Raw genomic sequence first — 24,576 nt, 5'->3', positions numbered from 1 at the left:
GGCATGGCTCCTGAGGCAGGGGGATCCCACAGAGAAAGGGGGTCCCCAGGGAGAAGGGGGGTCCCCTCAAGTGGGGTCTCCAGCAGAAGGAGGTCCCCAAGTAAAATGGGTCCCCAAAGTGGGACAGTCCACAGGGAGGGGAGCCTGCCATGGATAATGGTCCCCAAGGGCGGGTTTCCAAAGGGATGAAGTATCCCAAGGGCAGGGAGGGGTTGCCAGGGGCAGGGGGTCTCAAGGAAAGGAGGTCCCCGTGGGGAGGAGGTTCAGCAAGGGAAGGGGCCCAGCAGAGAAGGGGCTGCAGGGCCCTGGGCCCCCCCAGGACACGAGTCCTCACCCCAAACCCCGGGCGAGAGGGAGAGGCCTCGGATTGCACCAGGGACAGTTTAGTTGGATATTTAGGGAAATTTCTCCATGGAAAGGGTTGTCCAGCCCTGGCACAGCTGCCCAGGGCAGTGGTGGAGTCCCCATCCCTGGAGGGAGTTAAGATCCATGTGGATGTGGCACTTGGGGACGCGGGGCAGTGGTGGCCTTGGAATGGTTGGACTCGATGGGTCTTGGAGGTGTTTTCCAACCTAAAGAATTCCTTGATCCTGTGCAAGAGAAGGTCCTGTCCTGCTTAAGCTCCTGTCCCTCTCTCCTGGCAGGGAGATCTCAGCTGCACCTTCACCTACTCGGCCCAGGGAGGGACCAACGAGGTGAGCGGGGCAAACCCTGCCCTCCCCCAGTCCCTGGGGCTGCAGGGAGGGAGGAGATGGTTTTCCTTTGGGAAGAGCTGATTCCAGGGACCAGCAGCTGTGAGGAAGGGTGGTTGCACCTTTTCCAGCACTGTTGGATTTGCTCCCTGCACCGAAGTGTCCTCTGTGTGTTGTAACAAGGCTGGGACAAGGGGCTGGAGGGACAGGACACAGGGAATGGCTTCCCACTGCCAGAGGGCAGGGATGGATGGGATATTGGGCAGGAATTCCCGGTGGGGAGGCCTGGCACAGGTTGCCCAAAGAAGCTGTGGCTACCCCATCCCTGGAAGTGTCCAAGGCCAGATTGGAGCAAGGTGGGATAGTGGGAGGTGTCCCTGCCCGTGGCAGGGGCTGGAATGGGATGAGATTTAAGATCCAACCCAAACCAGTCTGGGACTCTGTGACTTTACAAATCTCCGTGCTGGATGTCTCTGGAGAACTGGGAGTGACATTTCCATGGCCCAGCTGGTGGGAAGGACCTCTCAGGAGTAACTCCTGTCCCCTCTGGGAGGCTGGAAGGCTTTTTGTTTGTACTTTCCCAGCAGCAAGTCCTGTCTGAACCAGGCCCTGATTTTTCAGCCTAAAGGGAAGTGAGACTTTTAACTCTTCTCTGTGACAGCACTGATGGAATTGTGGAGAGCAGGGAGAGCCACCAGGCCCCGAGCTTGGTGCCAAAAGGGAGTGCTGTGTTATTTTAGGGCTGCTGGAGCTCATCCTGCAGCTGGAGGGGGGGTCAGTGGCCCCTGGGCCATGCAGGGAGCACGAGGCTCTTCCCCCCCAGTGACTCTTTGGACATTTCCCTCCTCAGCAATGGCAGATGAACGTTGGGATCAGCGAAGACGACGGGCTCTTCTCCTGCTCCATCTGGAGGTGCGTTCAGTAACCTCAGCCAAGCCAACCCCAGGCAGGGGGGATGTGGGACAGGGACCCTCTGCTGGGGTCAGGACGCTGCTTCCCAGATGGATTTGCCTCCCAGCGGGGAGGGTTTTCCTCTCCTAAAAGGTGCTGTGGCTCTCTGGGTTCTTCAGCCAGTGCTGGTTCATAAATTGTGTCCCCTTGTCCCACCCTCTGCGCTGGATGGAGCTGCAGGAGATCCAGAGGTGGCTGTGGAGGGAGGGAGGGAGCTGGGAATCCCTCACTCCTCTGCACCTCCACCCTCTCTGCTGCTGACAAAGGCTCTGCTTTCTTGTTTCAGGCCCCAGGGGAAGTCTTATCTCTTCTTTACCCAGTTTAAAGCTGAAGTGAAAGGAGCCAAGATAGAGCATGCCATGGCTTATGTAAGTCCCAGCTGATCCCTTGGAAGCAGCAGTGTGGGAGGCTGCTGTAAAACACGAATTAGGCAGGGAAAACATTTATTAGACATCTGTGCAGTGGAATGTGCTCCACCACGTCCCCAATTAGAGACTGGTGGCAGGCAGGAGAGGGGGCTGCAGGTGGGCTCCCCTGCACCACTGGGCTTCTGCCCCCTCAAATCCATGGGTTTGCTGGGAAGGGGAGGGCTCCAAAAGGCGGGAGTCTTGGATTGCCTCAACAAATTGCACGTGGCAAAGTAAATAAAAACCTCTCTGGGTGTTCTTGTCTGGCTCATCCCTCCATTTCCCAGCCTTTAGGGGTGAGGTTTTCAATCACCCCAAGGACACCAGTCTGTGCCTTAATAAGAAGTGGGAAAAACAGGCAGAGATTTTCCTTCAGATTTCCTTTGTGGACTTAATTCCTTCGCTCCACACAACTCACGAATTCATCCTTTTTTTTTTAATTTTTCTTTATTTTTTTCCGTTTGTTCGGTCTAAATACTGTAACCCCTCGGATTGCCTCAAACCCTCTCACACCTTCTTCCTTCCTGTTTCAGTCTCAAGCTGCTGTGGGTGCCCAGAACGACATCCCCTTGAAACAGGAAGAGTTTGAAATCACTGAAACAACAGGTCTGTGACCCGAGAGAGCTGGGTGAGAAAGGAGAGGCGGTGTGGGAGTTCAAGCTTAAATCCTGTCCATTTGTATTTACAATGGATGGAAAGACAGGGGCAGGGGGTGCAGGGCCCTGGAGCCACCACTGGCAGCAGGAGTTTGGGGGTCCCTTTCCAGCTCAGGGAGCTGCAGGAAGGAGGGTTTGTCCCACCAGCCCGTCACGTGCAGGAGGAGGAAGTTCAATGCCCCACTCGCTGCCTTTTCCCCACCCTGGAAGGGACCCAGCAGGGCTGTTGTGGTCGTGCCTCTGTGCTTTTTTTGGGGTTGTTTTGGTCGTGCTTTCCCATCTGTTGATCCTGTGCTTGTTCTCTCTCTCCCTCCAGTGTCTCACAGGGAAGGAAAGTTCCGTTTTGAACTCTCCAAGCTCACCATCGTAGCAAAATCACCCCGTGACGAGCTGTGACCCCCCCCCCCAGGCCAGTCCTGGCCCCAGGAAGAAAACATGGCAGGAAAAGAGGATTCCTGGTTTAACTGAGGGTGGTGGTTTCTTTTTTTTTTTTTTTTTTGCTTTCTGGGATGGCCAAACTTTTCTGGTTTTTTTTCCATGCTGAAACGTGCCGGGGTCCAACACCAAGCGGGGTTTTGGAGGTGTGTGAGGACGCATTTCGTTCTGCCTGGTGTCAGGGTGACAGCGTGCTCTGCAACTGGAAACCTCCTGGGAGGTTCCTGATCCACAGGAACCCCATTCTGGGCCCTCTTTGTGCCTGCCTGATCTGCTGGCACGTGGCAGGGAGTGGGGGGAGTTCCTTATCTGCCTGGCTGGGAAGAGCAGTGCAGGAAGATAAGGGGCAGGATTTCAGCAGGGTTTGCTGAAGGGAAGTCATTAACTCTGGAGCCTCTGGAGGGGAAGATGGGATTTCTCCTTCCACCAGCGTGGCAGGAGGAAATAATTAATTTAGGACTCCTTATTGAGAGATCATCCCCGGGGTGGATGGCCTGGACCTGCCAGAGCTGGGTTGGGATGACTTGGAGAGGTGGGGGAAAAGGCAGAGCAGCTTATTCTGACACGAGCAGGAACCAACCCAAGCAATGCTTGCACGTCTCAGCACAACCACAGGACTGTTTTATACCTACCAGAAAAGTGATTTTTTTTTTTCCCTTTTCTTATCTAGAGTAATAACAGGGAAAGTGCAATTCCTTTCCTGTGTAAATACAGCACAAATAAAGCAAGGAAGCATCGTGCTCTGGCCTGGGGGTCGCTCTGCTCTGTCGCTCCTGCCCTTCCCCAGCTGGAGGGACCTTCCAGGGTTTGCTCGGCCAGGAGGAGCCCACGGGAATTTTGGGGGGCTGCAGAGGGTTTGGGGGGGTTCTGCCCAGCCAAAGAGAGCCCCAGCAAAGGGACTCATTTCCCAGGGTTGGGGTGGGACACCCAGGCTGTGAGATGGCTCTTCTGGCAGAGAGTCAGCCCTCCAGGGCTTCCCTGGGCCAAAAAGGGAAGAATTTGGGGGTGAGGTGGGTGTTTGCTGTGGGGAAGAAGGCTCAGCTTAGACACCTGGATGTGAAGGAGTTTGGGTGGGGTAAGTGTGGGCTGTAGGAAACGATGGGGACAAAGGGAACAGCCACGAGTGGGGCTCGTGTGGCCGAGGAGCATCTTGCAGCTGGCACCAAAACACACCCCAAGGAGAGAACAGCGAGGCATTTCTGGCTGCCAGTGCGTCCCCTCTCACCACACCTGCCCGTGATTTCCAGTCTGGCTCCTCTCCAGCAAACACCTGACAGCTGCCACCAGCCCAGGGGGCACGGGAATTGTTCTCAGAGGCCACTTTTCCCCTGGTGCCGACACCCAGGTGGGTCCTCCACACCCCGCTGTGAATGTGCTTTGCCCCCACCTCGAGCCGTGCCACACAATTATCTGTGACTGCTGGAGCCAGGGCTGTGAAATGACAGAGACAGGGGCTCGGTTCCTTTTTTTATTTAATCTCCTCAGGCTGAAAGTTATCAGTGCCTCGAGCCAGCGGTGTGGAGGGAGCCGCTCTCTGCCCACCAGCTCTGGCCCGTGCCCCGACACATCCCATGGAACAGCAGGCACAAGGAGGTCATGGAGATAAGGCCAGCTGAGATTGTGTGGTGCCTGGGGTGCTCAAAGGGCAGTTTTCAGTGTTCAGAGCAGAGATGATCGTGCCGGGAGCGGAGGCAGCTCCGAGAGCTCCGTCCCTTGTCCCAGTTCCCTCTCCAGCTCTCCTGGAGCCCCTTCAGGCCCTGGAAGGGGCTCTGAGGTCTCCCTGGATCCTTCTGCAGGCTGAACAACCACAATTCTCTGCTTCTCCCAGGATCCCAGACCTTTGTTGCTGGTTTATGCTGGATTTAACACCCTGTTTGTTCCACTGGTTCAGCTCTGGCCGTGCTGTGCCACGGAGCAGGGACAGCCCAGCCAGCAGCGATGCCAGGGGGCCAAGGGAGTACAAACCCCAGGCCACAGAGAGCCATCACCATCTAAAGGACAAACCCAGCTGTCCCCAGGGCTCGTTTTATCTCTGTCACCCACCCCTGGAACAACCGCACGGAGCTCCCAGGCCAAACGGGTGAGTTTATTTAAATAACTCGTCAGGGCTACAGAGTTTGCTAAAAAAGAACCACCATCACTCAGACAACGTGGAAAAGGGATAGAATCCCACGGAGAACTTTGGAGAACCACCGAGGGCGGCGTCGGAGCCATGACAGTGGTACCATCACCGGAGCTGGTGGGGAGGTGGGGGTTGGATGGTACCAGGGATGCAGGGAAGGAGCAGCTCCCTCATCCAGGTAAGGTGGGATCCTCCTGCTCTCAGGGACTTGTCTTTGAGGAGAGAGCAAAGCCCACACCTTCCCATCCTGGGCAGCACAAGCCTGGACCATGATTTGCTGTTATGGAGCTGCTGAAAGAAAACCCACGGAGCTCCACAACCCTCCAGGAATGGGAGTCTCACAACCAGCAATGTCCCACCTGCTCAAACACACCTTTCAGAGGGGTTACACCCCACCAGGCTTTGCTTTGGTTTTTTCACCCCCCCCCCCAGAGGGTTCTGACAAAATTCAAGGCTGAGAGTCTTTGGACTCTGAGCTAAGGACACTTGGTGAGCAAAGGAAATCAAACTGTACAGCAGGAGAACCCAAAACCCCGGGATGCCCCTGGAGAGGGCTCAACCCAGCACAGGGAGGGCTCTGCAGCCCCCGGGCAAGGGGTGGGCAAAGTCAAGATGTTCAGCCTTGCGTAGGAAGGAGGAGCAAACGAGTGAGCGAGCGCTGCAGGGGAGGAGGGGACGTCAGGGCAGGCAAACAGCCCAACCGCAGCCTCCCAGGAGGGCAGAGCCCCCTCAGATGTTGTCCTCCTCCAGCATCTTGTTGACCCCCTCGCAGATCCTCGTCAGGTGGGTGCGGTAGGGCTCGGAGGGCCCGTAGAGCGCCGACAGGAACTCGTAGTCCGCAAAGTGGTTGAAGACGTGGTTGATGCGGGAGTGGGACTTGGCCGTCAGGTGCCCGTTGACGGCCTGGTGCAGCAGGTCCCGGCACTCCAGCAGCACCCCCGACATGACCCTGCGGTCGAAGGTGAAGTCTATCTGGTGGAAGCTGACGGCCGTCATGGCCAGGGTGTGAACCTTCTTGCGGAACCGCTCCATCACCAGCAGCTCCTCGGGGCTGAACTGCCCGTTGCGGTACAGCACGCCCAGCTTCATCACGATCTTGATGAGGTTCTTGATGATCTTCTGGGCCTCCTTGCGGTTGTGGGTGTACTCCTTGGTGGCCCGGTACAGCTCGTCCAGGATCTCGCTGCTGGTGTCGTCGATGAAGACGTTGGCGATGGTTTTGGTGGCCATCTTGCTCAGGAGCTTCTTCTGGGCCTGCAGGGCCAGGTTCTTGGTGCTGAAGGTGTCCATCCCTGCGAGGGCAAGAGGCACAGGCAGGTCAGACCATGCCCTGTGTCCGTCCCCATCTCACCTGCAAGCTGGGCTGGTGGGAGGTGTCCCTGCCCGTGGCAGGGGGTGGAACAGGCCCGAGCTTTAAGGTGCCTTCCAACCCAAACCATTCCACGGTTCTATCATTCCTCACCTTCCCACGCAGCCTTTTTGGCAGGAGAAAAAGCACCTCCAGCCAACAGCCAGACCGAGGCAGCTGCTGGGTGCCAGGGCGGGCGAGAGCCGAGCTCACACCCTGGGTTTGGATGGTGGGATGAGCTGTGGGGTGTTCCCACCTTCCTTCTCCCAAACCCTGTGGAGAACCTACGGCGAGCGACGAGTCCCTACCTGAGCACCGCCCGTGACCCTCCATCCCCGTCTCCCTCCTGCGCCGCTCCCGGGGCAGGAAGGGCTCTTCGCCCCATCCCTTCAACATTTTTCCTTCCTTAAACCCTGACTCATTTCCTGCGGGGTGAGCTGGGGACAGCCCAGGTGACAGCTGAGTCACCCCCACGGCCTCGTGCCGCATCCACCCCCGGCGCTCGGCGAGGCCGGAGCGGCACGGCCGGTTTGCAGCGCTCTCTGATTTGCGTGGGAGCCCTTTTTTTTTCCCCCTGGCACTGCCCTGATCCACCCACACGAGCTCGGGCTTGTTCTGCCTCCAGCGCCGGCACGAGCGTGGCGCGGAGGTGAATGATTCAGAGAGACACGGCCCTCACCTCCAGCCCCGCTCCCGCATCCCGGCGGGACCAAATCCATCACCTCGGGCAGATCAAAACCGCCGCGATGGAAACAAAAACGCTGCCCACCCTGGAGAGAACGCTGCCTTGGCCTGGGGAAACCGCAGAGCTACAAATCACGGGCAGGCGAGAACAGAGGGAGAAACAACCGGCTCTGGAGAGCCAGGATGGATGGGCAGAGCTGGGGCTGCGTATGCAAGAGGCTGCACATGGCATGGACGGCCCGGCAGGGCGGGAAGGGATGGGCTCAGGCTATAAATACATCCCCTGGCAGGGGAGAGGAGATATTTCAGCTAAAGGATGGGAGCTGCCGGTGTGAGGATGGATGGGGATAAATTGGCCGTGGAGAGAGAGCAGGTTTAGGTTGGATATTAAGGAGGAATCATTCCCTGGGAGGGTGGGCAGGCCCTGGCACAGGTTGGGCAGAGAAGCTGTGGCTGCCCCATCCCTGAGAGTGTCCAAGGCCAGGTTGGAGCAACCTGGGCTAGTGGGAGGTGTCCCTGCCCATGGCAGGGGTTGGAACAAGATGGGCTTTTATGTCCCTCCCAATCAAACCATTCTGGGATTCCAGTGCAGAACTGAGCCTGTCCCCGCCACAGGACGCTCCATGTGTTCCCCCAGGCCAAGCTGCCACCCAGTCCCAGACCCCTTTGGGGATCCCCAGTCCTGCTCCTCCCACTCTGGAGCACACACCAGGCTTTCAGGAGCAAATCCCAGCTTCCCATGGAGCCTCCAGCTCCCTGAACCCAAGGGCAGCCAAGGCTCTGTGGGGACGTGAATTGAATTACGGGAGCAGGGACGGAGCTGCCGCCGCCTGCAGGGTTATTTACGGCCCCTGAGAAAAAACAAGGAGCTTTGGAAGCGCTTCCTTCAGGAGGAAAGCATCGACTCGTGCCAGTGTGAGGCTCCTGCACCGGACAAGTCAAAAATGACAACACAGAGGTCGTGTGACAGCAGCTCTGAGCCCATCCAGTGCCAAGGCTGCGTCCAGGAGGTGCCGCCGGAGCTGAGCCTAGAGGGGCAGGTAGGGTGGGAAGAGCCAGCCTGGCTCCATCTTCTCTCCCTTGGCTCTCAGGGGACTTCCTCTGGCATCCTCTCCAGAAGGAGCAGAGCTTTGTCACCCTGAAGTCCCCTCCCTTGTGGCTGTGGGGTGCCCTGGGCTCCCCCGCCGGGAGCTGTGCCTGGATAAACAGGAATTCCCACAACTGCAGCCATAAAAGCAAAGTGCAAACTCCACCTCCAGAGCCCATCAAAAATAGGAAGTGCCATCTCCTGAGAGATGCCAACCGGAATAACGGATCAGCCCCTCCGCTCCCTGCAGCAAACACAGCCCCCTCCAGCTGGGAACCCGGGCAAGGAGCGATGCTCCCAGGGGGGAAACTGAGGCACGGAGGGGTCTCCAGAGACCCCAAAAGTGGTGTACGGGGACCCCAAAAACGCAACCAGCTCCTGTGAGCTGTCTCACGGCTCGCTCCCTGCACGCCCCGAGCAAAGCCAAAGCTCACCTCCTGCTGGCTCCCGCTCGGCACCGGGACGGTTCACCGGGCACCCTCCTGCACCACGCCGGGACCTGCTGAGTCAGCACCAGCGGGGAGATTTCACCGGAATGAGCCGCTTTCCTGCCGGGAAGGGCCCCGCGACCCCATTGTTCGCCGAGGGGCTGCTGTGGGCGCGCGGAAGAGGCCAAGTGTTGCCCCGAGGAGCAAACACGAGCCTGAAATAACCCACTTCGCTTCCTTCCTGTCGCTCAAGTTTCCAGCCCGGCTCAGGGCTTGGGTTCCCCCCACCACCACCAAACACACCCCCCCCCTTCTTCTTTTTCATGAAAACGCCCTCAAAAACAGCTTCTTCTTCCGAAAAGGAGCAGCCAGCCGGGTGTTGGTGTCACCGAGTCCCTCCCAGCTCCGGAAGAGCGCGGCGGGGCTGCGGTGCCGACGGCGGCTTCGGGGATGCTCACAGCCCTTTTTTGGGGGGGTTTCCACCCATTTTGGGGGTTGGGGGGGGTTGGAGGGGGGAGTTTTGCAGCCCTGAGCGGCGGGGTGGAGGTTGGGATGTCCTGTGGGTGTCCCTGCTGTGGGATGGGTGGGCTCCCCCGGGGGATGGGCTCGTGCCGTCGGTGGTTTGGTGTTCGCTGCACCTGGAGGGCACCCACAGTACCTCACCCAACACCTGGCTGCGACCCCGCCCCCCCAGGGACCCCCAAAAAACATCTCCCACACCACTTTGGGCACAAGCATCAATTAAACCTCGAGGGGAACACGAGACCCTGTCATGCTGCTGGCACTGGTGGCACCAGCACATGCCAAGGCAGAGCTGCCAAGTAAGCAGCAGCTGGAGCTCCTTAGGAAGAGGGGCCAAATTCAGCAGTGACACCATCCCAGTTATCATTTCTACCTGTCCCAAAGGTCCTTCACCCTGACTGTCTCCATCACCTGATTCCCACCAGCGGCACCCCCCCAAATTCCCCCAGTTCCCTTGGCAGCGGGTGAATATTTCATGCAGGAAAGGGAAAGCACTTCAATAATTTATGGAGCAGAGGGGGAGGCTCTGCAAAGCTCCAGCTCAGAGCAGAGGCACCTCTGCCTCCTCCTCCTTTTCCTCCTCCCCCTCCTCCTCCTCAGGGCCATAAGGAACTCATGGTGTCTTGCTGCAAGTTCCCTCCAACACGGGAACATCGTTTCCCAACCAGGATAAACATTTAATAGTGGAGATCTCCCCGGTTATCCCTCCATCCCATTTCCTCCCACGGATTCATAAAACACCCCTGGCTCTGCAACCCCAGCATTCCCATTCCCCCCAGAATCCTTGGCTAAGTGCCAGGGGGGTGGATGGAATCCTGCTCCGTCCCCTGGCATCGCTTTCCACCCACTCCAACCCCTGTTAATTAATTAATTAAACGCCGCCGTGCTGGATTACAGGGCCGGAGCGCCGGGAAGTAACCGGAGAGCCCCACCAGCCCGTCCCCCACCACCCGTGACCCCTCCAGCTCCCACAGCCCAGTTTTACCAGCGCTGGGAGAGCGGAGGAGGAGGAGGAGGGAGAGAGGAGGAGGGAGGGCGCGTGCAGGTTGCCATGGGTGCCGAGAGCAGCCGGAGCCGCGGGGCTGACACACACGGATCCGCCGCGTGTGTGCCCAGCGGGGTGAGGCCAGGGAGGAAGCCACTGAGTAAACACCTCTCCCGAGGCAGGACTCGGCTCTTGGCAATGCTGGGACAAACCCACGGCCGGAGCGAGGACAGGGAATGCCGCGGGGCATCGGCACGACCCGGCACGACCCCATCCCTGCCCTGCCCCTGACACCGCTGGCACGGGGAGCTGAGCTCCTCCACCATCCCAAAATCTCCTTCCCCAATAGATGCACCCACGGGAAGGAGGGAGAAGCTTTTTTTTTTTGGTTTTGCCTGGGAATGCCGATCCGCCCCGGCAGCTCAGACGTGTCTGTGCAAGGAGCCGGGCGGCCGATCCGAGGGGGCTCTGGCGATGCCAACCCCGGGCGTGGGTGGTGGTGAATCCAGCCGGCGCTTCCCGTGGGAATGGGATCCCGGCACATGGGGGAAGAGAGGTGGGAGGTGATCCTGGGGGGCTGATTTGAGGATCTGGTGGCGTATCAAGCAATTCCCCCCGGGATTACTGGGCCCCAGGGGGAGGCAGCTGCGGAATGGAGAGGAGGAAGAGGAGGAGGAAGAGGAGGAGGAGGTTGAGGAGGAGGAATGGGGGTTATTTTATGGACAGAATGGGGAGGAAGAAGAGGAGGAGGAATGGGGGTTATTTTATGGAGAGAAGGAAGAAGAGGAGGAGGAATGGGGCTTATTTTATGGAAAGAATGAGGAGGAAGAGGAGGAGGAAGGCGGGTTATTTCATGGAGAGGAGGAGGAGGAGGAGGAAGGGGGGGTTATTTTACAGAGAGGAGGAGGAGGAGGAGGAAGGGGGGGTTATTTTGAAGCATCTGTCTTGCCTTCCATTTCCTCCTTTTCTTTCTCCAGCTGCCATCAAGCTGCTCTTTCTGGCAGCAACTTCCTTTCTCCTTCGCTCAGAGCAGACGGAGACTTATGGGGAAGTAGAAAACAGAGGGTGGGAGAGGGGAAACTGAGGCCAAACCACCATCCTTCCGTCTGTCCGGCCCGCGGTGGGGGCCAGGGGGGGGCATCACATGCTTCCTACCCCGGGATCAGGAGGACAAAGTCGCTCCGGGAGGGAAGAAAACTCCACGGGACAATCAGGACTTGGGGTCAGCAAAGAATGTTTATGGCCCAGATCCTTCCCTGCTCCAGAGGGAGGTGGGTCAGAGTTGGGAAGTTTTGCACCAAACCCTTGCTCCGGGTGGGATCTGACCTCTCCAAAGGGATTAGTCTCTCCGGGAATGGAGGAATTTCATCCTCTGGAGGGCAGGGAGGGGAGGAGGGACTAGCAGTGCCCGAAGCCAAGTGCTGCCATGGGGCACCCGGCCCTGCCCTCGCACGTGGGGCTGGGATGGCCCCGTGACGGGGGTTCTGGTGCCTTCTCCCGTTAACCAGCACCCACCGGGCCCGGTGGCGTTTCCAGCCCCCCCCGGATTTCCGCTGGATTTGGGGGGAAATCGCCCTTTCCTCGTCTTTTATCCACCTGGGGAAACCGAGGCACGGCCCAGGGCTGCCGGGAACTGCGCCAGGCTCTGCCCACCCGGCAGCTCCCGCCCCTCGGGGCTTCCCAAACCCTCCTTTCCCCCCGGGGCTCTCAGGGGGCTGGGTGGGGACATCGGTGCCCGGTGACACCGGGGAGGGGGGACACACAGAAATGATTCCCGGGATTCGCCCCGCTTGCCCGTCCCGCAGCACGAAACGGGCCGGTACCGGGAACCCCCGACCCCATGGACCGGGGGAAACGGGGATACCGGGAGACTTCAGAGAGAACCGGGAGGTGCCGGGAGGTGCTGGGAGAGGGGGGGTTGATCTCGGTGGGTGAAAGAGCCCGGCCGGCCCTTACCTGCCTGCTCGGGGGACCGGGACCGGGACCGGGACCGGGGCTGCTCCGGTGCCCCCGGCGGGCCGGGCCGGGCCGGGCGGGGGATCCCGCTTCCCCCGGCGCCTCTCCCTGCCCGGCAGGGCCCCGCAGCCGGTACCGGTGATCCGATCCCAGTTCCCGGTGCCTGAAGCTGGTCCTCGGTGGAGGTGCCGGTGCCCTGTGTCGATGTCCGGTGCCTGGTCTTCGATGCCCGATGCCGGTTCCCTCTGCCAGTTCCCGGTGCCGATTCCCGGTGCCTGTCCCCGGTTCTCGGATGCCGGTGTCGGGTGCCGGTTCCCGGTCCCTATTCCCGGTTCCCGGGCCCTCCCGCCCGCGGTCGCTCCAAGTCCCGCGCGGTCCCGGGAGCGGCGGGGGCGGGAGGGGGGCGGGTGGGCGTGTCCCACGGGTGGCTCCAGCCAATGGCGGAGCGGGGCTTGCTACGAAGCAGCCAATGGGAGCGCTCGGACGGGGGTGTGGGCGGGGCTGGGGCGGGCGCGCCCCCGCGAGTCCCGCGCGTGGGACGGTCCCGTTATGGGGAGGGGGGAAAGAGACCCCCGGGGACACGGGTGATGGGGACGAGGTGGGGTGGGGGTATGGGTGGGTGATGGGGATGAGGGTGGATGAGGGAACACGGGCGGATGATGGACACGGGTGGGTGAGTGAACACGGGTGGGTGATGGGGACCTGAATGGGTGATGGGGACATGGGTGGAGAATGTGGATATGGGTGGGTGGCGGGGCACGGGTGAGTGGTGGGAACATGCGGGGGTGACGGGACACGGGTGGGTGGTGGGGACACAGGTGGATGACAGGGACGCTGTGCCAGGGCGCTTACGAGCAACAACTTAGGAGGGCGCTGGTAGACCGGGCTGAGCGAGGGCAGCACCCGGGGGTCTTGACACGTCCCTCCTCGTCTGGGGGGGTCCACGAGGGGATTTAACAGCCCTGGGAAGGAGTGAGACGGGGCGGGGCTGTCCCGCTGCCGACCGAGTGCTGTGTGTGGAGGAGGGTTTAGGTGGGGGAGTCGTGGCTCTCAGGTCATCCCTGTGCTGGAGACCCCCCTGATGCTACAATCCCACGGAGCCGTGCCCAGGTTTGCACCCCCACTGCGAGTTCTCTTCCTCCTCCTCCTCCTCCTCCTGACTCGGTGGGCAGGAGCCACGGCACACGATCCTAATACCCAAAGGTGGCATTAAACAGATTAAAGGTGGGATTTAGAGCGGCTTAAAGTCTGGATTAATGGGAGCCTTGACTTGAAGCTTGGTCTCACGCAGCGGCTGGGAAGCGAACCCCAGATCCTCACCAGCCCTCCCCCCAGCTCTGCTGCCCTCCACCCCACCCCACCCCACGGCAGTGCCCAACACCCCTGGGGCATCACCCCCACTCCTGCTATCCCCAAGGATTCGCTCCCGACCCCACGTTGTGCTGGAACAGCCGGAACAGCTGTTGTCGCTCTCCTGAACACTTGTGCCATCAGCCTGCTCGGAATAAATCACCCTGCGGGCTCATCCGGTCCCGCCGGCCCATGGCAGAGGTGTGAAAACAGCCATTAGCCAGGAATGGCGTGGAATGGGCTGGTGGGCTCAGGGAGACGCTGACGGATCCAGCGGAGGTGGTGAATAGAGCTCGAGAAGCGTTGGCAAAACATGGCAGATTCATGTTGGCAGGGCTGGTCCCCATCACTGGCTGGTCCTGTGTCCCCATCACCGCCTGGTCCTGTGTCCCCATCACCACCTGGTTCTGTGTCCCCATCACCGCCTGGTCCTGTGTCCCCATCACCACCTGGTTCTGTGTCCCCATCACTGCCTGGTCCTGTGTCTCCATCACCACCTGGTTCTGTGTCCCCATCACCGCCTGGTCCTGTGTCCCCCCTGCTGTCCTGTCCTCTGTCAGCATCACTTCCCCATCCCACCCCCCTATTCCTGTCCCATCCCTTGTCCCTGTTCTTGCCCTGTCCATGTCCCCATTCTTGCTCTGTCCTGTGCCCCCATCCCTGTCCCATCCCATGTCCCCATTCCCGTCCTACCCTGCACCCCCATCCCTGTCCCATCCCAAATCTCCATCACTGGGACAACCCTGCAGCTCTTTCACCTCTCTCAGGCCGTTGCTGAAGGTGCAGTGGAGGGTGACAGGGTGGGCATGTGGGGGGCACCCTGATGCCCCCAGGGCACTCCCGTGTGCCCACCACCCAGCACCCCAATTCCCATCTCCGGGACAATCTCTGGGATGTTCCCACGCCTCGCACAGCTCTGCACCTCACTCCAGCCCCAGAGCAGGACCCCAAACCCTCCTGGGGTCACTGCAGGGCCGGGGTCACACTGTGGGGACACCCCCCCCCCCCCCCCCCCAAATCCGTGAATGTTGCCCAAGTGGATGGAGCAGCCACTGCGGATCAGCGGGGATGGGAGATGGAGCTGGCGCCGCATGAGAACAGGGAATAAGAAAGAGAAGCAGCAGGATCTGGGCCAGCTCCGAGCGGCCTCTCCCCCGCCCCGTCCCTCCTCTCCTTTCAGGGAAATGAAACAGGGCCTTGCAGCGCCTCCTCTCCAACCCGCTAAGCATTGCCCATCCCCGGGGAGTCTCACGGCTAATCCCCTTCCCCGTCCCACGGTGCATCCCGCCTGGATACCCCTCACACCACCAGTAACACCAGTGGGGGCTGCTCCCCACCGGCCGGGCGTGGGGGGGCTCCGCTGGGATCAGAGGGGAGCATCCCCAGGGAGGCAGCGCCTGAATAATTCAGGAGAGCTCGGCGGGAGAAACAGGATCTGCTGCCCGACGGGTGGCAGAGGGGTCCTGGAAAGGGCATGGAGCAGCTCCCTGTCCTTCTCCTCATCCCCGGTGTCACTTTGTCACACCGCTTCAGGGGCCTTCGCCAGCAGGATGGGGAGCAGGTTGCCGCTGGCACATCCCGGCTCCACAGGGACCAAGGAGCACCCCAGCGCCCTGCTTGGCTGTGCAGAGGGACAGGATGGGGGACACGGTGTCCCCAGCACCCACCTGTCCCCATGGGGATGGCACATGCCAGCCCCCAGCAGCTCCTGCCCATAAAGCCACTATTGTCACCGGGGGCACGTGTGGGGTGGGGAAACCCCCCGTCGAGGGGCGGTGAATCCCTCAAGCCCTCCCCTCTCCAGCATTTTGCATTCCCACCGCTCCCTTCCCTCTCCGCACAGCTGTGCCCGGCCACAATGGCCCCTTCTTGCCGCGTCACCGGCGCCGGCTGCGCTCCCTCGGCCCCTTCCCCAGCCCCGAGGCCACCCCGCTGGCAGCCCAGGCGGAAAAATTCATCCCAGGCAAGAAAAAAATCCGTCCTGGCAGGCGCCGGCTCCAGAGGAGGAGAACGGCGAGCAGGGGCAGAGCTGCTGACCGGTTATCCCAGCCATGCTCCAGGATTTTTAGCTGGATGGAAGGAAAGGCAGGGGGTGGAGATGTTACTTAGGGGTGCTGGCGGCACCCAGAGGGTGGCTGGTGAGACCATGGGACTGTCCTAAAGGAGAGGGGATGGGCAGTGGTTGTGGCATGGCCACCCAGCTCCTGAATCCTGGGATTGTGTTCCTGATCAGGTTCATCAAGGAGGAGGAAAAAAAAAACAGGCAGAGCTGGGCACTGGCACCAGAATCCTGGTGGCATCCCAGTGGCATCGGTGTCACTAGTGCAGGCAGGAGGACCCAGGGTGATAATGGGGAACAGATAATTCAAGGTGCTCCAGGGATTTGCTGCTCCTCAGGCTCCCAGACCCAGGGAAGGGTGAACCCCACAGGGATGGGGTGGAAATGGAGGCCCAGGACCTACCGAGCTGGGGGGATGACACTGAGGGTGCTTGGTCACAGGGTGGGGACGTCTTTGGGGTGGCAGGTGCAGCCCAGTGAAGACTGATGGGTCTGGCTGCTTATGAGTGTCCCCAGGGTGGAACAGGACACACCATGAGCTGCACCCAACATCACCTTGTCACCGCACACTGGGGGACACTGGGGCTGGTGCCTGGCTCAGAGATTTAACCTCTCTGCTCCTGGTCCTCCTCCAGGGCAAAGGGGTTTCGTGGGTCTCCAGGGCCACATGCCAGAGCAGAGCAGGCCCCTGCCACCCTCCTGGGCACCCCCCCCTGCACATCTGGCCCCGTGCCACAGCTGGAGCGGGCGCCTTCTGCCTCTGTTTGTTCACAGCGAGCGCCGAGGCTCGTGAGTTAATTAAAGCTCGATCGAAACCATCGTCAGGCAGTGCCGCTCCTCGAGAGGCTGCGAGCGCTCCCATCCCCCGGGAAGGGATGGAGGAGGATGCTCAGGATGCTCCCGGGGGAGAGAGAGACACTCTGGGGAAGGAGTTGTTGTGATTACCCTTCCCGGGAGGAGGCAAAACTCCAACCCCGTCTTGGGGACAGCGCGTGTGGTGCCGCGTCACCGCCTGAGCGTGACCCGCTTACCCAGCGCTCAGCTGAGCCCTGGCTGCTTAATTTGGGGCTGGGGGCTGCTGGGGGGTAGGGAGGGAGGCCGTTCCAGACCGAACCGAATGCAGGGCCCCGGGGGCTCTCCGACCACGCCGGCCGGGACAAAAGGGAATGTAGGTTAAGCACAAAGTGCTGCGGAGCCCGAGGGGGGACCAGGACAGGCGCCCACCACTGCAATTAGCTGATTGCTCCGTGTTCCCTCGCGGGGGGGGGAGGACGAGGGGGATGCTGTTACTGCTCCCCGCTGCACTCTCCGTCTGAGAAAGCTGCCCCAGGGGCACCGTGCCCCCCTGCGTGCCCCCCTGTGCTCTGCACGGAGCTGGAGGAGGGGGAGCCACCGCTGGGGACAGTGGGGATGACACTCTCTTGGCACCAAGGGTGGATCTGGTTTTTCCCCCATATTGGGGGTACCCAAGTCATCGAGAGGGAGCCAGAAACGTCCCACTCAGATGGTGCTCGAGGAGAGTGTGGGAGCCTGTGACATCACCAGGAGTCTGAGTGAAAAATGGCATCAGAGAGGGGCACTGTGTCACCTTGTGAGGCAGAGGGACCCCCAGGCTGTTGGGTGGTGGCAGCAAGGATGGGGTGGGCAGACAGGATGCTGCTGACATCATCAGGCTGATCCATGACATCAGCTGCTGGCAGTGAGGAGGGGCAGAGAGAGGGGTCTGGGCAGTCTGTGCAGGGGGTGAGAAGGAGGAGGAGGAGGAGGAGGATGGTCCCACAGAGCGATGTTCCCAGCTCATGGCTGCAGAGCTTGTCCTTGTGCTGGTGACATATTGACTTGCAATTCTTAATCAAGTGGATTATTAATTAGCAGCAGAGCCGGCTGGTTAATCCTGGGCCTGGCTGGGAGCTGGTGGTTTGTGCTGACAGAGCCTGGGATCACGACACTGTCAGTCACACGCCACCATTCTGGGACCTGCTGTGCCAGGACCCCCACGCTGGCCAGGGCATCCCACTGCCGCTGGAAAGGCATGGATGGCACCCACCCCGGGGCTCAGGGGATGGCCTCACACTGGTGACCCAAACCCCACAGGATTTCAACCCAAACCCCATGGGATTTCACCCCAGAAGTGGTGGGTGTCCCTGCAGGATTTGTCCTGGCACACTGGGGCAGGAGGCTGGTGGGTGGGCACCCCGTCTGCTGCGTTGCCTCCCTGCCATCTGGGCCACGTGGGTGGGAGTGACATGTGTGTCCCTAGTGCCACATGTGTCCCCAGCCGTGGCCGTAGTGGTTGTGTCATGGAGGGTGGAGGGCGCTGGGGACCAGCCCTGCCTGGGACACCCCCCTGACCTGGCCTGTGGGGATGGTGTCCCCCAGGAGAGCACCTCAGTCCTCGCGTGTCACCTTGACCCAACTGTCCCCAGCCCAGCCTGGGGGTCCCAGTGGGACCTGCGGGCTTAGGGGCAGGTGGAGAGGGTTGAGGACCAGCTCCCCCATCCCCACCTGAGCCCACTCCAGATCCATTTCCCTCACAGCTGCACTGCCGCCATCACCAGATCCATCCCGCATTTCCCTGCCTGTCTCAGCCATCTGCCAAGAACCCCCTCGGGTGGGGGGCTGTGCAGGTTTGCTCCCCAAATCCCTACCCCAGGTGCCAGTCCCGAATCCTGGCTGGGAGCGTTTTGCTCACCGTTTTGGTGCAGCCGATTGAATGCTGGTCCTAATCCCTCCCAGCGCCGGGCCCGCCTCCCCGCGCGGCTGTCGGCGGCGATTTCCCAGCCCTAATTAAAGCTCGGAGCGTGTGGCGGCGGCTCCCTGGGGGATGCTTCCCTTGCTTCCCAGTTTCCCGTCAAGATCAAGGGGATAAACCGATGTTACCGGCAAAGTTAATGCCGGAGGCAGCTGAGGGAAACGGTGACAAGCCCCGAGCTGGCGGCAGCCGCTGATCCGGAGGCGAATCCCACCTTGGAACGCTGCCTCGGGGGGGCCTGAGGATGGCAGGAAGACTCTGAGGTGGTGAGATGAGCCGTGCAGGTCTCAGCCCAGCCCTGAGACCCTTCTGTGGCAGCTTTTGGTGGCCTCAGTGGGCTCGTGGCATCACCAGACAGCCGTGCCCCTGCCCAAGTGTCCCCCAGGTCTGGCAGCAGGGCAGGTTTTTTGAGGTAAAACAGCCGTCCAGCAGCTACTGATCCTCTCCCACTCCTCATCTTCACCCTGAAGTGACACCTCCTGGCCCAGAGCACCCCACTGACCCCCAGGGAGGGACACCCAGGCTGGCACGCAGCCTGGTGAGATGGGAAAGCCGGGAGAGAGGAGCTGCCTCCCTCCTTCCAGGCACCTGCCAGGCAGCCATCTGTGCCCGCTCCCAGCTGCCAGCCAGCTGCACTGGGCACCCAAAAACCCACCCAGGGCCCCGCAGGGTGGTTTCCCAGGCCTGGCAGGGGGATGGCTGCTGCAGGCAGGGATGCTCCGGCCGCCTGGCACGGCTGCTGCCTGCTTAATTGCGCTGCGAGCACAACAGATGGCAGAAGGGCTTCAAGATGTTCTTTTCCAACATTTTGGGCTCATTTGCTCGCCTTCCTCCCAAGCAGCTCCGAGGAGGGAGGTTGGGAAGAGCCCTGTGTGCATGGGGAGGGGTGATGACCCCGAGAGGACGAGTCCAGTGGTGCAGCTGGGGGAATTAAAGGGAATTAAAACACTTGCCGGGCTCACACTGCTCCGCTTTCTTCCCGCTGTAATCCCTGGGCCTGCTGCCCTTCCTGCCCGCACCTCCAGCACCTGCCTGCTGCTCCCAGGGGACAAAAGCCCCTTTGCCATGTGCCCAGGGCAGCTGGTGGCAGCAGCTGGGTGCTGGGGGGTCACCTCCCTGCCACGAGGGGCTGGTCAGGGACCTCATGGCTTCTTCCCAGAGATCCGGGTCCTGCCACGCTCCGGTCCCAGCTGTGCCAGGCTGTCCCACTGTGCCACCAGGAGCGGCACCAGGGCCCAGCATGCACCAGGCACCCCAGGGTGGTGTGGCATCTCCACCCTGAGCTGGGTGCTGTGTGTCTGTGCAAGGCTGGCACCCATCCAGGACCTGTATCCTGAACCAGCACCCAGCACCCAGCGTGGTTGTGCTGGACCAATATCCAGGACCAGCAGCACCCAGTGTGGCTGCACCCATGCTGGGTGTGCTGCACTGGCACCAGTTACCAGCCCCATCACCCACCCCTATCCCCAGCACCCATCCCCGTCCCCATCACCCATCCCTGTCTCCATCACCCATCCCTGTCCCCATCACCCATCCCTGTTTTCCATCACTCACCCCTGTCCCCAGCACCCATCCCAGCCCCTCCACCTTCCCCCCCACTGCGGTGCTCGGGGCCGAGGTGTGTCACCAGGCGCCTTTGATGAATTATTTATGAGGCAGGTGACCTCATTCATTCAGATTGATTTTCCTCCCTGTCACTCCAATTCCATCATGCTCCTGGGACCGGGAGGCACGTCAGGTACTGAGCCTCAGGGACAGGCGGGGGCACGAGCCAGAGGCCCTTCCTTTGCCAGTTCAAAACCCACTCATATTAATAATAATATTAATTTTATCACCTCTGTGACAGAGCATCCCCCCAGCCGAGCATCCCTTTGCCAGAGCATCCTCCCCTGGCCAAGCATCCCAAGCATCCAAAGGCCTGAGCCTCTTTCAGGCTGAACATCCCCCAGAATCATCATCCCTTTGGCTCAGCATCCCTCCAACCGAACACTCAGAGCTGGCTGATGGCCAATTATCACCCAACAAACCCACCAATGCCCCAAATCTCCCCGGGCACCAGCCACGCCTGATGGCCCCTGATGGCTCAGCTGCCCATCCCTATTGTCACCCAACAATGGCAAGTGGCCAGTCCCGCTCCCCGGGAGCGCTGTTAGCCCAAATATTTGCTTCCCGTCTCCAGGGTGACGGGGTTGCCAGCGCTCACCCACATCCCTCCTTTGATCGCTTCCCTCTTGATCTTCAGCGCGCCGGCTCCCCGGGTCCCCCTCTCCCCCAACCCTCCCCGGAGGGGGATGCAGGAGCTGGTGGCACCCACAGTGTCCTGGTGTGGGGATCCCGTGGGGGGGATGAAGGAGATGAGGGCTGGAGGATGAAAATGGGACTGGGAGGGGGGTGATGGGGATGAAGAATGGAGGGTGAAGGAAGGGTTGGGTCTGATGGAGATGGGGGGTGGGGGATGAAGGCAGGGCTGGGGATGATGGAGATGGGGGATAAGGGAGATGGGGTTTTCATGGGGTTGTGACCACGGGGAGATGGTGGTTGTGGCCTTGGGGTTTGTTTCAGGTGCTTGAATCCGCAACCACCACCACTCCATGGCCACCACCACTACCCAATGGCCACCACCACCTCCCCTCACACAGTCAGAGCAGTTCAGTGGCCAAGGATGGGAGGGCAGACACTCTTCCTGGAACAGGTTTTTCCCAGCCCAGGGAGCCAAGCTGAACCACTGGCAGCTCAACCTTGTTTCTATCTTTCCCTAAACTCACCCAGGTCCAACACTGGCTCTTGGGGTGGGAGCCGGGAAATTTCTCCCAGAACAGGGGGAATTTTGGAGCCAGGTGGGATCAACTCCAAAATCTCCGGGAATTTGGCGTTGGCAGAGGAGGGACCGACGGCAGGGAGCGATTTCTAAGCAGCGTTTTTAAAAACACAAAGCGAAATCTTCGCCAGAAAATGTTATTTCAATCCCGCCGGCAGCCGCCAAAGTCGTTTCGAGGCGACGCTTTGTGTTGGGAATGGGACCCAAATCTAAAGGAGCTGGGAATGGAGCTGCTGGGAAAGCTGCTGGGAGCTGGGATGCAGCCACAGTGAGGAGTGTTGGGGGGTTTGGCAGCCCCTGGGGCTGGATCTGCACCCCCTTGTCATCCTCCCGCTGCGGGACCGCAGTGGGTGCTCAGGGGGTGCCACCACCCCGGTGACAATCCAGTCCTGGTGTCCCTGTGCCTGGGCAGGGGGGCCCTGGCCCTGCGGCCTTTGCCTTGCAGACCCAAACCCCACAACAACCCAGCCACACACCCCAAATCCCCTGGGAAAAGGGCAGGATCCAACCCCCTTCCTAAAACCAGCGTGGCTGTGGGTTCTGGAGATGGGCTGTGAGGGGGGATGTCATCATGGACCAGGAGGGACCAGGAGGGACCAGGAGGGATGTTATTGCATGGGACCAAGAGGGAGGAGAGGGGACATCAGAGGAACATGATTGGAGATCCAGGAGGGACATCACCACAGGGCCAGGAGGGACCAGGAGAACCCAGAGGGAGCTTTAGGGACGAACCTTCAGGCCCGGCAAGGGTGGGGGGATGCTGTCACACGGAGCCAACAGAAACACCATCAGAGGGCCAGAGGACACCAGGAGGGACAGTGTCACCGTGAGGGAGCACCCGAGGACACCGCAGCCACCGGGAAGCGGCCGCGTGGGGGGTGGGAATGGCCGGGAGAGACGTGCCCGCCCGCACTTTGCTGCATGACGGTGATTAAGTTGCTTCCCTCCGTTATGGTCCCTCGGGGAGGTGTTAACCAGCCGCTAATAAAGACTGATGGTTCTGAAGTGGCGTCTCCGGAGCTTTTATATCCCTGGAATTTCGGGAAAAGCCGCCGAGGTGCCCCCCACCCCCACCCCGGACAGATCCGTAGCCCCCTCGTTCCGGCAGCCCCGCGAGGAGCACCCATCGCCGGTGGGGCGAGATCGCCACTGAGGGGGTTGACCGGGGGACACCGGGGAGGATTTTGGGGGAGCTCGGGGGATGCCGTGAGCCCGGAGCTGCCCTGAGCGGGAGGAGGAGGGCGACCCGAAGGGCCGCGGGGGGCGGGAAAGCAGCGGGAAAGAGGAGAAATCCAGCAGCAACTGCCCATTAAAATTCATGAAAGCTGTTAAAAAGCAGAGCGCAGCGCGAGCTCCCGGCTGCTGCTGACAAAGCCGGCGAGGGAGGCGGCGGTGCCAGCTCCGTGCAGCGGCAAATTTGGGGGTTCAACCCCCCTCCCCCCCTTCCCAAGCCGGTTTCTGGCTGGGTGACACCGTAACAATGGGGCGTTTCCTTTGGGGCCGCCGGGCAGAGGTGACGGATGGAGGCACCAAACCCGCACCCCTCCCATCACGGGGGACCCCCCAAATCCTCTCTGCTGCCTGGAGTGGGATTTGCGTCTTAGAGCTCGTTTATTTTCCTTTTTTCCCATATATTTTTAGCCCCCTCCCCACACACTCACAACCCCCCTCCCAGCTGCCTGCGAACAAGCCCCGGCTCGTTTCCCTCGCCGTAATTAGCAACGTTTCTGCAGGCAAATGGCAGTCGGGAGGGGAGGTGGCATTTCCTTAATTAAAACAATTAATTAGGGTGGGGTGAGAGGGAAGATAAAACGTCTTCCCCATAGAAATGGCTCTCGGAGCAGCCGGGCCTCCACGGTGATGCCAAGGCTTCATCGGGGCGGGGACAGCGTCACGCGTGTCCCCTGTGGGTGCCTACCCTTTGGGTGCTGAGCACCCCGGGGTGACATTTGGACCCTCATTCCCGCTCGCTGGCCTGCAAGGAGGGGCTGCTTGTCCCAAAACGCCGCTGTCACGGCCACGGCCGGCCCCAACCGGAGCATCCTGGCGATGCCGATCCGGCATCGCGCCGGTCCCGGTTCTCTGCCGGGGTATAAATATCCGTGTGTTACTTAGCGACTAATTGCACGGAGCGCAACAGCGGGGGGGGGGGGGGGGCCAGCCCCTAATGGGGATCTGGAATCAAAGCTGCTAATTACCCCTGTGCCGAGCTGCTGCATCGCTCCCGCTGGGGCTCTGACCGTCCGGTTGTGCCGCTCGGCTTCCACCCGCAATCCCTACGGCACCCCTCAGCCCCAGAAGCCCCATCCCACGGGGTTTGGGGGGCAGGTGAGAGGCCAAATCCAAGGGTCTTCCCATTTGGATGGCAGCCCCGAGGCAGGTGGCATCCAGCCACCCACATCCCTGGTCACATCCCTTTGGATGAGCTGGCACAGCCGCGCTGGTGGCGAGGGCCGAGGGGTGCCCGCGGGTGGGTGTGTGCAGAGGTGGGGGGGTCAGGGGTGGGTGCCTGGGTGTGTGTGCACAAACCAAGGTGGAAACAGGGCTGGTTGAACTCCAAACCCTTCCATGTGCTGGTGGAACATCCCCAACCAGGCCGGCGGAAGCTCCAGGCAACACCAACCCCTTGCTGAGCTCATCCAACCCCGGCATTGAACCGTGACCTTTGACTTTATCCCCGAAGCTCCAACACTCCCTGATCCCCAGCGGTTCCCCCCAAGGCCAAGGCTCTGACATTCCCAGCACAGACATTCCCTGCTCGAAGCACAGGAATAACCTCCTGCTGAACCCCCCCATCCCCGTGCACACCCAGCACTGGGGCGACCTTTCCCCCAGAGCACAGAATTTCGGGTGCCCAGGAACATCCCTCCGGGCTCATCATCTTCCCGTGGTTGGTGAGGAGTGGGGGGGATTTTTTTTCCTTGGCTCTGCGCACCACGTGGATGGTGGGAAGCAGGTCCCGGGTAAATATCTCCCGGCGGGTGCGTGCGGGGATGCTGCCTTCACAGGATTTACAGCTTCAAAGCCTCGGCCTCAAAGCCTGCAGATATCTTTTCATCATTTCAGCCGCGGTCTAATTACCCCGCTGGCCGCCGGCGCTGCCCGGCGCTCCCAGGTACAGCCTCTCTTAATAGCTGGGATTTATTATTTAAATGCTGTTTTTTCAGCTCTGAGAGAGCCTTTCCCCCCCCTCCCCCCCTCCCCTGGCACCCCAAAAGCTGGGGCACCCTGATCCAGCAGCACCCGGCGTTCCCGCTCTCCGCCCGCTCTGAGCCGTGACGAGTTATTAATTAACGGCGAGGTATCATTCCCCGCTTCATCCTC

At 60.8% G+C, this 24,576-nt stretch overlaps 2 protein-coding genes across 3 annotated transcripts in view; one reads left to right on the top strand and one right to left on the bottom strand.

Annotated features, from left to right (window-relative positions):
- Positions 1-3,102, top strand: part of MYDGF (myeloid derived growth factor) — a 4,188-nt gene extending 1,086 nt beyond the window's left edge. The window contains exons 2-6 of the mRNA XM_027903634.1: positions 645-695; positions 1,543-1,604; positions 1,930-2,011; positions 2,584-2,656; positions 3,023-3,102. Of these exons, the coding sequence (XP_027759435.1) occupies positions 645-695; positions 1,543-1,604; positions 1,930-2,011; positions 2,584-2,656; positions 3,023-3,102 (348 nt within the window). The remainder of the gene's footprint in view (positions 1-644; positions 696-1,542; positions 1,605-1,929; positions 2,012-2,583; positions 2,657-3,022) is intronic.
- A 2,835-nt stretch (positions 3,103-5,937) lies between these two features.
- TNFAIP8L1 (TNF alpha induced protein 8 like 1) lies at positions 5,938-12,615 on the bottom strand. Of its 2 annotated transcripts, none has more exons than XM_027903633.1 (2): positions 8,817-9,138; positions 5,938-6,555 (listed from the first exon to the last, which is right to left on the bottom strand). In XM_027903633.1, the coding sequence occupies exon 2, from the start codon at positions 6,551-6,553 to the stop codon at positions 5,993-5,995; it is 561 nt and encodes a 186-aa protein (XP_027759434.1). In that variant the 5' UTR covers positions 6,554-6,555; positions 8,817-9,138; the 3' UTR covers positions 5,938-5,992. The 2 variants fall into 2 exon arrangements, with proteins under 2 accessions (XP_027759434.1, XP_027759433.1); XM_027903632.1 differs by lacking the exon at positions 8,817-9,138 and adding an exon at positions 12,274-12,615 and having other exon boundaries at positions 5,939-6,555.
- Between the last annotated feature and the right edge of the window lie 11,961 nt (positions 12,616-24,576).

This window comes from Empidonax traillii, unplaced genomic scaffold (assembly GCF_003031625.1).
Source record: "Empidonax traillii isolate 1590-97213 ecotype Southwest subspecies unplaced genomic scaffold, ASM303162v1 scaffold986:size372637, whole genome shotgun sequence".
Classification (NCBI taxonomy): Eukaryota; Metazoa; Chordata; class Aves; order Passeriformes; family Tyrannidae; genus Empidonax; species Empidonax traillii.
The sequence above is the reverse complement of the archived record's forward strand: the minus strand, read 5'-3'. Positions and strand labels throughout refer to the sequence as shown.